Source organism: Capricornis sumatraensis, chromosome 6, assembly GCF_032405125.1.
Source record: "Capricornis sumatraensis isolate serow.1 chromosome 6, serow.2, whole genome shotgun sequence".
Classification (NCBI taxonomy): domain Eukaryota; kingdom Metazoa; phylum Chordata; class Mammalia; order Artiodactyla; family Bovidae; genus Capricornis; species Capricornis sumatraensis.
Genome location: NC_091074.1, coordinates 34,955,371 through 34,969,663, shown reverse-complemented (window position 1 = coordinate 34,969,663; position 14,293 = coordinate 34,955,371). Strand labels below are relative to the sequence as shown.

Below are 14,293 nucleotides of genomic sequence, written 5' to 3'. Positions count from 1 at the left end.
CTGTATCCCGTAAAGTACATCCATCCTCCCTTTCATACATGGCAACACCACCATCTGGAAAAGCTAGGTCTACTTGTATTTAGCTAAATACCAAGATAATATTGCCGTGATTTTGACTTTCCTGTTTCCTTCAGAATATTAGGCATGTTGTCAAGTATTATCATTTTAATTTTAGTACCTAACCAATGAATAATAATTAAAGAACTTTCATAGAGTCAGAGTATGGGCTTCTTTTATTTGATTTCCCTGGTGGCTCAGAGGGTAAAGCGTCTGCCTGCAATGCGGGAGACCCGGGTTTGATCCTTGGGTTGGGAATATCCCCTGGAGAAGGAAATGGCAGCTCACTCCAGTATTCTTGCCTGGAGAATCCCATGGATGGAGGAGCCTTGTAGGCTCTACTCCAGGGGGTTGCAAAGAGTCGGACATGACTGAGCGACTTCACTTTCACTTTCTTTCTTTCTACAAATTGTTGATGTCTTTCTACAAATATTGGGAAAGCAATATTTTGAGTTTGCTGTATTTTTACTTATTGTCAACAGCAAAAAAGTTATAACGTTTTACAGGGGAGATAAAACTCTCAGAAATGATATAAAGAACAAGTGCTCACTCATAATTAAGGGTCCTCCTTTGATTTATTTTGCTCTTAGGATAATTCGTTGACACATATTTTTGTTTCAACTGATGATTTTCTGCTGTGCAGTGTGTTAGGTACTGCAAAAGTTTTCAGACAAAGATGCATGTGATATGATTCCCACCTTTAAATTTTATAATCAGATAAGCAAAAGTTCTCAGCAGTTTTACTCATCAAGTAGCTAGTTCCAGGGAGTCCAACAGATGGTGTGTTTCATTAAGAGTGCAGTGGAAATATAGTAACTTCCATCTAGGGTGGGCATTCAAGATGAAGATGGAGAAGGTGAAAGTTGGATTAGGTACTTAGGTACATCTTAGGTACTTGGCAGGATTTGAAAATTAGAAAAGAGAAATAATATAGGTCCAGGTACAAGGCAAAAGGAATTAACACAGCATATTTGGTGACTGGTAAGATCTGGCTTTGTATAATGAATAATGAGACAAAGCTAAAGAAAAATAGGGACATCAGACAGTAAATAACTTTGCAGGTGTGTGGAGTATGAATAAATTTGGTCTTAAGTCTATTGAATTTCACTGATGATGTGATTTTCAAGGAGACCTTTATAAAAGGCCGTTGGAGATAAGGTAGTTGGGTATTCAGTGTTTGACTGAAGTGCGATATAGGGAAGTATCAGAGCTGCAGCTAGAGGCTGGAGTGTCTTTTGCCTAGAGGTGATAATTCATGCAGGGGAGGATGAGTCATTGTTGGAGAGCCTGCAGCATCCTCATCCTTTGTGCTGAGAACAGTGGTCATTTATTTCAGCTGCCTCCTGCTGCTGGTCCCCTTATTTTTCTTATTTGGCATATAGAAAAAATAGCGTGAGGCAACACGACTGCAGACTCAGAGTTAAGACTTTTAATTTAAAATGTGAGTTGATTATATTATTTATTTTCTTTCTTTGAAGAGTTATGCCTTTTGAAAAACCACCCCTGAGTGAAATGAAATGATCAGTCCTGTTTGCCTTACTTTATGCCTCCTTTCAGTCTTTTTAACATTAACATTTACAAAATTGCACTGTAGTTCAGTCCACAAATCTTTACTGAGTATATCTTGTGATGAATACAATGAAGAATAACATAGAGGAAGATGAGATTTTTTGGTTCGGTTGGAATATATATGGAGAGTGTAATAGAAAATAAGATCAGAAGCACAAGTTCTCAGTGTTGTGCTAGCTAAGTACACTGGAAGATTTTGAACAGGAGAGTTGTTTTTAGATGGTACAGGTGGGCATATTGACTCATTTATACTGTTTTGTTTGATTCAAATAACTTTTGCTAATGTTTATTTAAATAGGGGATCAATTTCTCAAAAAGTGAGTATACTAGCTAAAGTATACTAAACAATATCGGAAAATATTCAATAATATGAAATCTTTTTAGGAACCACCTCTTGAATATAGTAGAGCAAAACTATTCTTAAATAAATGGTACTAGGTAAGGAAAGCAAGAGCTATATTAGTGTCTCAGTGGTAAAGATGCTGCCTGCAATATAGGATACCTAGGTTTGATCCCTGAATTGGGAATATCACCTGGAGAAAGAAATGGCAACCCACTCCAGTATTTTTGTCTGGGAAATCCCATGGGCAGAGGAGGCTGGTGGGCTGTAGTCCATGGGGTTGCAAGAGTTGGACATGACTTAGTGACTAAACCACCACCAAGGAAAACAAAACTCATTGTTGGCCAGATGAGCTCAGGGATCCTGCCTTCCTCACCTGACTCACATACGCAAAAGCAATAGAAGTTTTAGTAATGTTATTTAGAGAACAGGAGGAGAAAATATTTGGCATACTCCTAAGAAATGAGAAGATGGTTATTTAGCACATGGTTTAATTCAGTGCCTTGGTATATTTAGATCCTTTGTGACTTGGGGAAAAAACAGCCCAGAGAACAGTGTAGATGTCATTTTGAATATTCTTTCTTTTGCCATGAATCAAATCAGATAAGAAATTTATATCAACCAAGCAATCAGACCAAGACCAGTATCTGTTAGCCTCATTCAGTATATTTGGTGAACAGTTTCTCTCATAGCAGCTCAAATGTCAGCTTTTGTGGAGAACAGATTCATATTTCCTCTTTCTTCCTTCCTCTCTGTCCCCCTCCCCTCCCTTTCTCTCTTTCCTCATCTCTCTCTCCCCACCATTTCTCTCTCACACATACACACTCTTTCTCTCTCTCTCTCTTTCACACACACACACACACACACACACACACACACACACACACACACACAGAGTACTTAAGCCACATAGTTTAAGTCAGTGGACTGATGGACTGATGAGTTGTGCTTTGTGTGAGTTACTAGGACTAGTTCTGAATTACTAATGGCCAGTGTGATCTCATTTGGTATTCCTATAATACAGTGAGCCACTCTGGTGCTAACCTATTGATGGATATAAAAAAGAAGGAAATTAAAATTACTTTCAGTTGAGCAGTATAGGTTGAAAGTATAATATAAGCTTTTGTGGTTTTGATGAAGGTCCTATTTTATTGCTTAGATATGGTAAAAATGTGATTAACCAAAGTTACCAGGATTTTCTGTTACTATAAATGGAGATGTTTTTCAGCTACTTGGTTTTTGTGACAATTTTGCAAATGAAAATTAAACATCTCATTCATGGATCATGGGAGGAATATATCTATAATGATTCTCTTTAATCAAAGTGGGGCCTTGGGCCTGACATTGCAGACAGTCAGGTAGAACTGAGACAGTTGAGTTGGGAGTATGAGGCTTATATTTCTTTATTGCATAGGAATTCAACAAGATTATAGAGTTTCCTGGCCCAAATTTAACAGATAACCACATACATCAAGAATAAGACACAAGAGGGGCTTAAATATGAACTGAAATTACCATCACTGAGCAAAGTGAAAGGGAGGGAATCAGTGTAAAAATCAGAGTAAAATTTGTTTCCTGATAAGGAAAATTTGATAATAATAACCTTTAAGTTCCCTTCTATTCCTAATTTTCTGTGACTTAAACTTGAACATGCAGGTTAAGTTATTGACACTTGGAATTCCACTAGGAGGTTCTAAACTGAATTCTAAGGCCTTTCCATCTCTCTCTGGCTTGGTAACATCTTTAAGGAAATAAGCAAAAAGTAGCTGCTGTGCCAGATCAGTTGATACAGGCTTTTATTTGGTTGATAGTGAGGCCACACAAAGCCTAGATCTGTGCTGCTGCTGCTGCTGCTAAGTCGCTTTAGTCGTGTCCGACTCTGTGCGACCCCATAGACGGAAGCTGATCTTGTTGAAATAATTGATAGCCGCCATCACTTAGGTAACAAGCTAAGTGAGAGCGCTGATGTCAAGGACTGAGGGTTGAAACGGTGAATCGAACTCTGGCCTTCTGGCCATTTGATCCAAAGAACTTTAGGCAGAAATGGCCAGCACCATGGACAGCTCTTCAGTACTGCGGTGTGAATGCAAAGCCACCTAGGGTTTACTTGGGGAAATTGCCTTCCAGGTAAATTTTTTAAATTTATGCAAGCCTCATAAAAAAGTTTGTGCAAGTCTCAGTTTTCTGATGGAGAAGGCAATGGCAACCCACTCCAGTACTCTTGCCTGGAAAATCCCATGGACGGAGGAGACTGGTAGGCTGCAGTCCATGGGGTTGCAAAGAGTTGGACATGACTGAGCGACTTCACTTCCACTTTTCACTTTCATGCATTGGAGAAGGAAATGGCAACCCACTCCAGTGTTCTTGCTTGGAGAATCCCAGGGATGGCGGAGCCTGGCAGGCTGCCGTCTATGGGGTCACACAGAGTCGGACACGACTGAAGTGACTTGGCAGCAGCAGTTTTCTGAAAATTGTTAGATTCTTCTCAAGATATTAAATAGCAGTTAAGTAAACTGATAGAAAAGACCAGGATTTTTAAGCAGACCAGGGAAGCCCAGCAGATGCAGGTTATTGGTGAGAGAAGGGAATTAGGATATATTGTATGTCTGATAGGTTCAGACAGGAGTTTTTTATATTTTATACCATTTAATTTGCATAACAACATGGTGTGCCACTGCAGTCCATGCCATAATCTTTCATCTCAGTATATTCCTTCTGTTACTGCTGTTGAAGTGAAATCTGGGCCAGAGTGGTGAAAGAATTCAGGCTCTTGATTTTCCCAAGAGTGATCTCTTCTAAAGCTCTTCCTGGTGGCAGAACACAAGAGTTAAAGAAGGAGAATGTAAGCACTATACCTCAGCCCTCAATAAGGGGATGTCAGAGCTTCCAAGGCAAGAAAGTGAGCCATGTATCCCAGGGCCCTTTTAGAAGGAGGTAAACCAAGCTTACTTGGATGACCCAGTTGTTACTAAGGTTGCTGCAGGTCTGACCATGGTGGGGATCTTCTGCAAAGACCCTCAACACAGTGGCTATTAAAAGAATGAAAACTTATACTTCAGTATATGTATGTGATAACTTTATGTAGCACAGTGACATCTTAGTAAAAAGCATCTAACTACCTTTACAGTTATTTTAAGAGAAATGACATTCTGGTGTCATTAGTATTTAATATTTCCTGTTTTTAATGAAAGTGAAATATTTTTCTTGTGATTTCTTTGTAATTTTTATTAGACTTAATTTGATCTTTATTTCAAAACAATAGAATATCTAATTTTTTAATGATGTGAATTCTACAAGTAGAAAATGTACCTTTGCATATGTAAACTGATGAACATAGAATGTATGATAATGGGAATTGACTGGGTAGCAAAGAAATACCCTCAACATCTTTACACACAATTTATCTTATGTATATAAGGATATGGACAGCTACAGGGAGATTTGCAAGATAACAATTTAAGTTCCTTTATCTGAAGATCAGTTAGGCTGGTATTTTTCATACCAATTTGATAGATGCTTGCGATTATCTGTTCAACAGCCCATTGAAAAATAGGTTGAAGATGCAGTAATTTTCTACCTAGGCAGTGTTTTAGATCCATTATCAGAGGGAAGTGATTATTGTATGATGCTATTGTCCCTTGGAACTTTCAAAAGGAAAATGTTAGTGATTTGACAGTTGTATGATGATTCATATAATAGAAAGAGCACTAGAGTTGAAATCAGAAGACACAGCTTTGAATTCCTGCTTCAGTATCTACCAGATGCATGGATTTTGGTTAATTATTCATATCCTCTGATACACAGTTGCCTCCTGTGAAAATGGGACTGCCTACCCATGTCAGAGAATAGTTGTGATGTTACATTAGATGATATTTGTCAAAGCACTTGAAACTTGTGACACATATTTTTAAAAGAAAATTTATTTATACTAATTCCTTTTTTTTTTTTTTGGTTATTTTCTACAGAAAGTGAGTGAGAAGGTTGGAGGAGCTGAAGGAACCAAGCTGGATGATGACTTCAAAGAGATGGAGAGGGTGAGTCTTCATCACTTAGATTCCCTTGACGTGAAATCTCCCAGCATACTAAGTGGAGAAGGGAGAGAGGAAAGGGGAAGCTGTTCTCCACTGGTACCTGAGAATGCAAAAGTTACTCTTATAAGTACTCTCTTTTTAGTGACTATTGTAAAACAGAAAATGTAAAGTGCCTTTTTTTTTTTTTAAACTATCCTGAGAACAAAGCCTCCATGAAGGTGAAATGTCATAATGGATTTTATCATCACTTTTCCAAATAAGGACAATATGGAGCTGGTGTTTGAATTGGACTGGGCTGGTACAAAAAGAAGAGAAGGTGGGGAATAATGTATCAGATGTTTGGGGGAGAGTTTTAGTCACTCTCTAGCTTTCGAGAACTTCCCTGAGGGGACTGTGCCAGCAAGAGTCAGCAGGTGCAGTGAATGTTGTTGTGAGCCTGTCTGCTCTTGGCCTGAGTTCCACCTACACTGCTTGTTACACAAGTCAGGGTATTGCTCTGGGCCTCTGTATTCTCATAAATGTAAAAGGAGAATACATGTTCATTCTTAGAGATTTATTAAGGATGAAAAATAATATAAATCATATAACATTTTTCCTTAAAAGAGCAGATGCTCGACAAGTGAGAGTGGAGATGGTGAACAAAATACGCCTTTTCATTTTTCTTGTGACAGGTGCCATATTTTCCCTTTTGCTTTTCTTTCATTTTGAGACTGTTCACTGAAAGCGATACATAGGCTTATGATGGAGAATGGACATTACATCATGCAGTTAATTATTTTAGATGGTAAATTGTGAATGAGTAAAGGATCTGGGAATCCAAACTGGGTACTTGAACAGAGAGAACATCAAAAGCCCATGATACCCAGAAACCACATTTTTTACTTAGTCTATATCAGTTCCAGTGGGCAACCTCAGTTTTCCTATTAATATTTTTGCTTTCTGCATGAAGCATCAAGCAGAAAATTCATAGATGCTTTCTGCCCTGACTTTTTCAGTTTTTGTTCTGAAGAGTTCACTGATGAATTTTTGTTTTGTACCTCCTTTGAGGCAGGCTTGTGGGATACATTAGGAAAGAGGATAGATAAGGTTCCTGACTGAATGAAATTCATAATCTAGTGTGGAAAACAGACTTTAGACAATTACTGTCCAGTGTGGCAAGGGTAATGAAACATGGCACTAGAGAAGCTTGGAATGGAGGAAACTCACCCACATAGGGTGGTCAGGGAAGACTTTCCTGATATTTAAGTGAGGATATAAAGAATTAGCAGAGCCTAATGTGTTTCTAGTAAAGGAAACATCAAGCAAGAGAGGACCGGATGCATTGGAGTTCCTGAACAAAAGATGAGTTGCCCAGAGACCAGAGTCTTGTGAAATAGACCATTCAGTGTTTAGATAAACCAGCTAAATAGCTGGTATTTCTGGCCAAGTTTTTGAGGTGGACCTCACTGATAGACAGAGATCTGATAGACAGATCTGAGAGACAGAGTGCCTGATGAACTATGGATGGAAGTTCGTGACATTGTACAGGAGACAGAAATCAAGACCATCCCCATGGAAAAGAAATGCAAAAAAGCAAAATGGCCGTCTGAGGAGGCCTTACAAATATCTGTGAAAAGAAGAGAAGTGAAAAGCAAAGGAGAAAAGGAAAGATATAAGCATCTGAATGCAGAGTTCCAAAGAATAGCAAGGAGAGATAAAGCCTTCCTCAGCGATCAATGCAAAGAAATAGAGGAAAATAACAGAATGGGAAAGACTAGAGATCTCTTCAAGAAAATTAGAGACACCAAGGGAACATTTCATGCAAAGATGGGCTCGATAAAGGACAGAAATGGTATGGACCTAACAGAAGCAGTAGATATTAAGAAGAGGTGGCAAGAATACACAGAAGAACTATACAAAAAATATCTTCACAACCCAGATGATCACGATGGTGTGATCACTCAGCTGGAGCCAGACATCCAGGAATGTGAAGTCAAGTGGGCCTTAGAAAGCATCACTACGAACAAAGCTAGTGGAGGTGATGGAATTCCAGTGGAGCTATTTCAAATCCTGAAAGATGATGCTGTGAAAGTGCTGCACTCAATATGCCAGCACATTTGGAAAACTCAGCAGTGGCCACAAGACTGGAAAAGGTCAGTTTTCATTCCAATCCCAAAGAAAGGCAATGCCAAAGAATGCTCAGACTACCGCACAGTTGTACTCATCTCACACGCTAGTAGAGTAATGCTCAAAATTCTCCAAGCCAGGCTTCAGCAGTACATGAACCGTGAACTTCCATATGTTCAAGCTGGTTTTAGAAAAGGCAGAGGAACCAGAGATCAAATTGCCAACACCCACTGCATCATGGAAAAAGCAAGAGAGTTCCAGAAAAATATCTATTTCTGCGTTACTGACTATGCCAAAGCCTTTGACTGTGTGGATCACAAGAAACTGTGGAAAATTCTGAAAGAGATGGGAATATCAGGCCACCTGACCTGCCTCTTGAGAAACCTATATGCAGGTCAGGAAGCAACAGTTAAAACAGGACATGGAACAACAGACTGGTTCCAAATAGGAAAAGGAGTACGACAAGGCTGTATATTGTCACCCTGCTTATTTAACTTCTATGCAGAGTACATCATGAGAAATGCTAGACTGGAAGAAGCACAAGCTGGAATCAAGATTGCTGGGAGAAATATCAATAACCTCACATATGCAGATGACACCACCCTTATGGCAGAAAGTGAAGAGGAGCTAAAAAACCTCTTGATGAAAGTGAAAGAGGAGAGTGAAAAAGTTGGCTTAAAGCTCAACATTCAGAAAACGAAGATCATGGCATCTGGTCCCATCACTTCATGGGAAATAGATGGGGAAACAGTGGAAACAGTGTCAGACTTTTGTTTTTTTGGGCTCCAAAATCACTGCAGATGGTGATTGCAGCCATGAAATTAAAAGACGCTTACTCCTTGGAAGAAAAGTTATGACCAACCTAGATAGCATATTGAAAAGCAGAGACATTACTTTACCAACAAAGGTCCATCTAGTCGAGGCTATGGTTTTTCCAGTGGTCATGTATGGATGTGAGAGATGGACTGTGAAGAAGGCTGAGCACCAAAGAATTGATGCTTTTGACCTGTGGTGTTGGAGAAGACTCTTGAGAGTCCCTTGGACTGCCAGGAGATCCAACCAATCCATCTTAAAGGAGATCAGTCCTGGGTGTTCATTGGAAGGACTAATGCTAAAGCTGAAACTCCAATACTTTGGCTATCTCATGTGAAGAGTTGACTCATTGGAAAAGACCCTGATGCTGGATGGGATTGGGGGCAGGAGGAGAAGGGGTCGAGAGAGTATGAGATGGCTGGATGGCATCACCGACTTGGCAGACATGAGTTTGAGTGAACTCTGGGAGTTGGTGATGGACAGGGAGTCCTGGTGTGCTGTGATTCATGGGGTTGCAAAGAGTTGGACATGACTGAGCGACTGAACTGAGCTGAACTCACTGATAGAATAAGGACCCTTCTGATAGGACATTTAATATGAGAGTCCTGAGCCCCGACCTGAAGTCTGGGAAGCCAGCCTTTTACACTGAATGCCTGACAGCCGCTTGCTTCCATTGGACTGAAGTCTGCATTGGTCTCTGTTTCTCATCTCTGGATGGTTTGAAATACCACCTGACCTTCAGCCAAAGCCAGGCCACTGCTGTTCAGTTTTTGAAACAGAATTCTACCCATCCTTCTTTTACAGCATCTGGGGCTCTAGAATCTGACACACATGCTCAGAATAACTTGTCTTTGACTCCTTCACCGTTTCTATTGGAATTCCATACCCGTCTTTATCAGCAGCTCCATGGGTCTGTTAATTTGCACCGATCTTGTCTACACCCAGTCTTCCTTCATCCCTCTTATCCTTTGATGTCTCCCTCCCTTTCTCCCCCACCCTGGAGGGAATGTATAATATGCCACTCGGTCAGAGCTCTGTCATTAATGACTGGTTTGGCAGGTATTATATTTAGGAATTTAGGACCAAGGAATCAGAATTGGAGTCCTGCTTTCAGCCTCTGCCAGGACATAAGGCAATAAGCTCGGTAGCCCACTGCCAAAGCTGAGACTAGCTTTCTGTTTCTTAAAAATGAGACTAAAAAGAAGAAATTTGGAGAATAGACTTTATAACTGAATGACTAATTAAGGCTTTGAATCCATACCAATCTTGCAATGTAATAGAAATAAAAGAACATCTTATAAATATTCTGCTTCAGACAAAGACCCACAGATGTCCCTCTAAGTCTGAAAAAGGAAAGTTAGTTGCTCAGTTGTGACCAGCTCTTTGCAACCCTGTGGACTGTAACCCACCAGGCTCCTCTGTCCATGGAATTTTCCAGGCAAGGATATTGGAGAGGGTTGCCATTCCCTTCTCCAGGGGATCTTCCCAACCCAGGGATTGAACCCAGATCTCCTGCATTGCAGGCAGATTCTTTACTGTTTGAGCCACCAGGTAATGCTTATTTCTCCTATTTCCTAGAAAATAATGAGTTTCTGAAGTTTTTATTTCAAAATCTAAGTATTCCTTTAATGAAGTTTTGTTGATTGAAGAACACACCTGTGGTTTTGTATTTGGACTTATAACTAGGTAAATTGAAAGATTTAGATTTAAGTGAGGTGTGGAAATCATTTAATTCCACTTTATTCCACTTATCTTTTGCCTTATCTGTGGTTCTGTGCCAAGTTTTGCACTCTCCACTCATGTTAAAATTCACATTCAAGGTAGAGACTTATGTGGTAATTGGAAAACACGTGCTTTAGATTTAGACTCCCAAACTGTGCCTTCTGTTAATGTGTTTATTACTCAAAGATTTTTACTCAGTGTTCCAAAGCCTGCAGAAGGATCACCTCTCCATGGTTTGTTTTCTGTTCATCAAGCATTTAGAATAGAGAACCTTTGTTCAGCTGTGTTCTCAGGGGTGCAATTAGACAACAAAATGAGATAGATTAGAGGTTTGCATCAAGCAAGACTACTGGAAAGAGAAGTGGGTATTCCTAGTTTCCCAGCAATCCCACTGGTGGGCATACACACCGAGGAAACAAGAATTGAAAGAGACACATGTACCCTAATGTTCATTGCAGTACTGTTTACAATAACCAGGACATGAAAGCAACCTAGATGTCTATCAGCAGACGAATGGATAAGAAAGCTATGGTACATATACACAATGGAGTATTACTCAGCCATTAAAAAGAATACATTTGAATCAGTTCTAATGAGGTGGATGAAACTGGAGCCTATTATACAGAGTGAAGTAAGTCAGAAAGAAAAACACCAATACAGTATACTAACCTATATATATGGAATTTAGAAAGATGGTAACGATAACCCTGTATGTGAGACAGCAAAAGAGACACAGATGTATAGAACAGTCTTTTGGACTCTCTGGGAGAGGGCGAGGGTGGGATGATTTGGGAGAATGGCATTGAAACATGTATAATATCATATGTGAAACAAATCGCCAGTCCAGGTTCGATGCATGAGACAGGGTGCTCAGGGCTGGGGCCCTGGGATGACTCTGAGGGATGGGATGGGGAGGGAGGTGGGAGGCAGGTTTAGGATGGGGAATACATGTACACACATGGTGGATTCATGTTGATGTATGGCAAAACCACTACAATACTATAAAGTAATTAGCCTCCAATTAAATAAATAAAATTTTTTTAAAAAGCCACTCTGACCACTCTCCTGCTGAGATGCAGTAAAATTACCTGTGTACCTCTTAGCCCTTGTAGCCTTCCCCTCGAGGAGCTGACTGGGTGGAATCCTTCCATTGTACTGTCTCTGCAGGAACCCTGCTATCACTATTTCTGTCCTCTCCATAGTTGCCTCACATGGAATTGTTTCTTCATTATTTTCAATAGTATCTGCTGCTTACAAGCTTCCTCCAACATTGTGTGGATTCCTCAAAAATCCACTGTATGGATTTTTTTCTTTGAAAAGCTTCAGACTTTTTGGCAAGAGTGTTGCAGGAAGGGGAATGCCTTCCAAGGCCCAAGAGTGGGCTCTTGTCTAACACTCAGAAATGAATTGTCCAAGGAGACACACAAGCTGACAGAGCAAGAGACTTTATTGGGAAGGGTGCCCGGGCAGAGAGAAGTAGGGTCAGGGAACCCAGGAGAACTGCTCTGCCACATGGCTCACAATCTCAGGTTTTACAGCCATGAGTTTAGCTTTCAGGTTATCTTTTGCCAGTCATTCTGACTCAGGGTCCTTCCTGGCTTCCTCAAGGCATTGCTCAGCCAAGATGGATGCCGGTGAGAAGGAATCTGGGAGGTGGTAGGACCACCTTTTGATGTTTCCCAAATTCTTCTGGTTGGTAGTGGCTTGTTAGATCTGTGTTCCTTACAGAGGAGCTCCTGTCATGTAAAATATCTCATGCAAATGGTTACTGTAGTGCCTGTCCAGGATGCGTGGTGTCAGTGAATGTGCTTACCCTAGCAAGAGGAAGTACTGGAATTTAAGGGACCTCTGGTTTCCTCACAGATTTACATCAGTTGTTGCAGTGATTCTGTGTGTGTGTGTGTGTGTGTGTGTGTGTGACTATGTTCATTAATTCGCATGAAATCTCTGTAAATGCTTCCATGTGACAGGCATGCTGCTGGACACCAGGAATACAAAGATGATTAAGGTACAGTTCCTGCCTTCAAGGAGCTTTCAGTTTTGATAGAAGAAATAGGCACAGAAATGATTGCCTTACAAGACATGGTGCTTGGTGTTTTGGGAAGTATTTTCACGGAAGACCTATCTCAGACTGGATAGATCAGTGGAACGTTTCTAGAGGAGAGGGCACCTGAGCTAAATTCCAAAATTTTCTCTTGTTTCTGTGTACATGAGTTATGGAAAAGTCCAAGCCAAGGAATACAGTGTCTCCTTCTGCAGCCTGAAAAGTAGCATAGGAAATCCCTGCTGTTGAAACTGAGAAAATTAACTTAGGCAGATTGATAAGGAGTCCAAGCCTAAGGTCCCTTTCAGAAGGAGGTGAACATTCTTTCTTTTTCACATTATTTTGAAAGGCCTATTTCACATAGGCCTCTTAGCCAGCAGTATCTCTTGCTCAAGGACATGCTCTTTTTGAGCTCAGAATGTATGTTATGGGAGAAGGTCTGGGTAGAACTTCCACAGCCTTGAGCTCTGGGATAATCTGTTCCTTCTGGCTAATCTTGTGCTGATGTCATCCATGGGAAAGGGTATGGGCAAAATTTTTACAGCCTTAAGGTATTTTTTTCTGTTCTTAGCAACTAGCAGAAAAGTATTTAATGTTCTACTTAAACTAGCAAGGCAGGTACTCTCCTACCCCCTTCTGATGTCTATGTCAGAAGCTTTTTCTGTCACTTTCACTTTAAATAAAAATCTACACAAAGCTCTGAGTGACTGAGATTGTCTTTGGTCCTGGAGTTAAATCTTCTGCTTTGGAGACCACTAATCTGGCAGCACCATTCACCATAAGTCATCATCTTTGGGCCTCATCCAGGATCCTAGGACAAGGTATAGCTATCACTATCATCTTGGAGGCTCATTTGGGATCCCAAGACAAAGTATAGCTATCATCTTGGGGCTGAGCTAAAGCTATCATCTTGAGGGCTCATCTGAGATCCCAAGACAAGGTATCAGGATATCTTATCACTATCATCTTGGGGGCTTGTCTGGGAGCCAAAGACAAAGTGTAGCTACCATCTTGGGGGCTAAGATAAAGCTATCAAAACCAGGAATCCTTGAGTTGAAAGCATTGGTATAGACCATTTTAACAACAATGGAATTTATCTGAAGGGGCAGCCTCAAGTATTTTTAAAACTTTTTATTTTATATTGGAGTGCATGCTCAGTCACTTCAGTCATGTCTGATTCTGTGCAGCCCTGTGGACTGTAGCCTGCCAGCTCCCCTGTCCATGGGATTCTCCAAAGCAAGAATACTGGAGTGGGTTGCTATGCCCTCCTCCAGGGGATCTTCCTGACCAAGGGATTGAACCCATGGCATCATCTGCGTCTCAGATGGATTCTTTACCACTGAGCTACTGGTGAAGCCCTTATATTGGAGTATAGCCAATTAACAATATTGTAATAGTTTTAGGACAACAGCAAAGAGACTCACTCAGCCATACATATAAGGGTAGCCTCAAGTTTGAAGACAAGCAAATTTGGGAAAGAATGGAGCGATTGACATTCCTTATGAGTGCGAGAGTGTATTGTTTGCAGAGCAGGCTGTGGAGATGCTCCCATGGCCATTGTCTCCATGTATAATTAGTTATTGGGTGGAGAGGGGCTAGATCCTTCTATTA

General features: G+C 40.5%; 1 protein-coding gene across 1 annotated transcript in view; it reads left to right on the top strand.

The window, feature by feature from the left end:
* Positions 1-14,293, top strand: part of SH3GL2 (SH3 domain containing GRB2 like 2, endophilin A1) — a 222,281-nt gene that overhangs the window by 157,270 nt on the left and 50,718 nt on the right. The window contains exon 2 of the mRNA XM_068974181.1: positions 5,932-6,000. Coding sequence (XP_068830282.1) covers positions 5,932-6,000 — 69 coding nt within the window. The remainder of the gene's footprint in view (positions 1-5,931; positions 6,001-14,293) is intronic.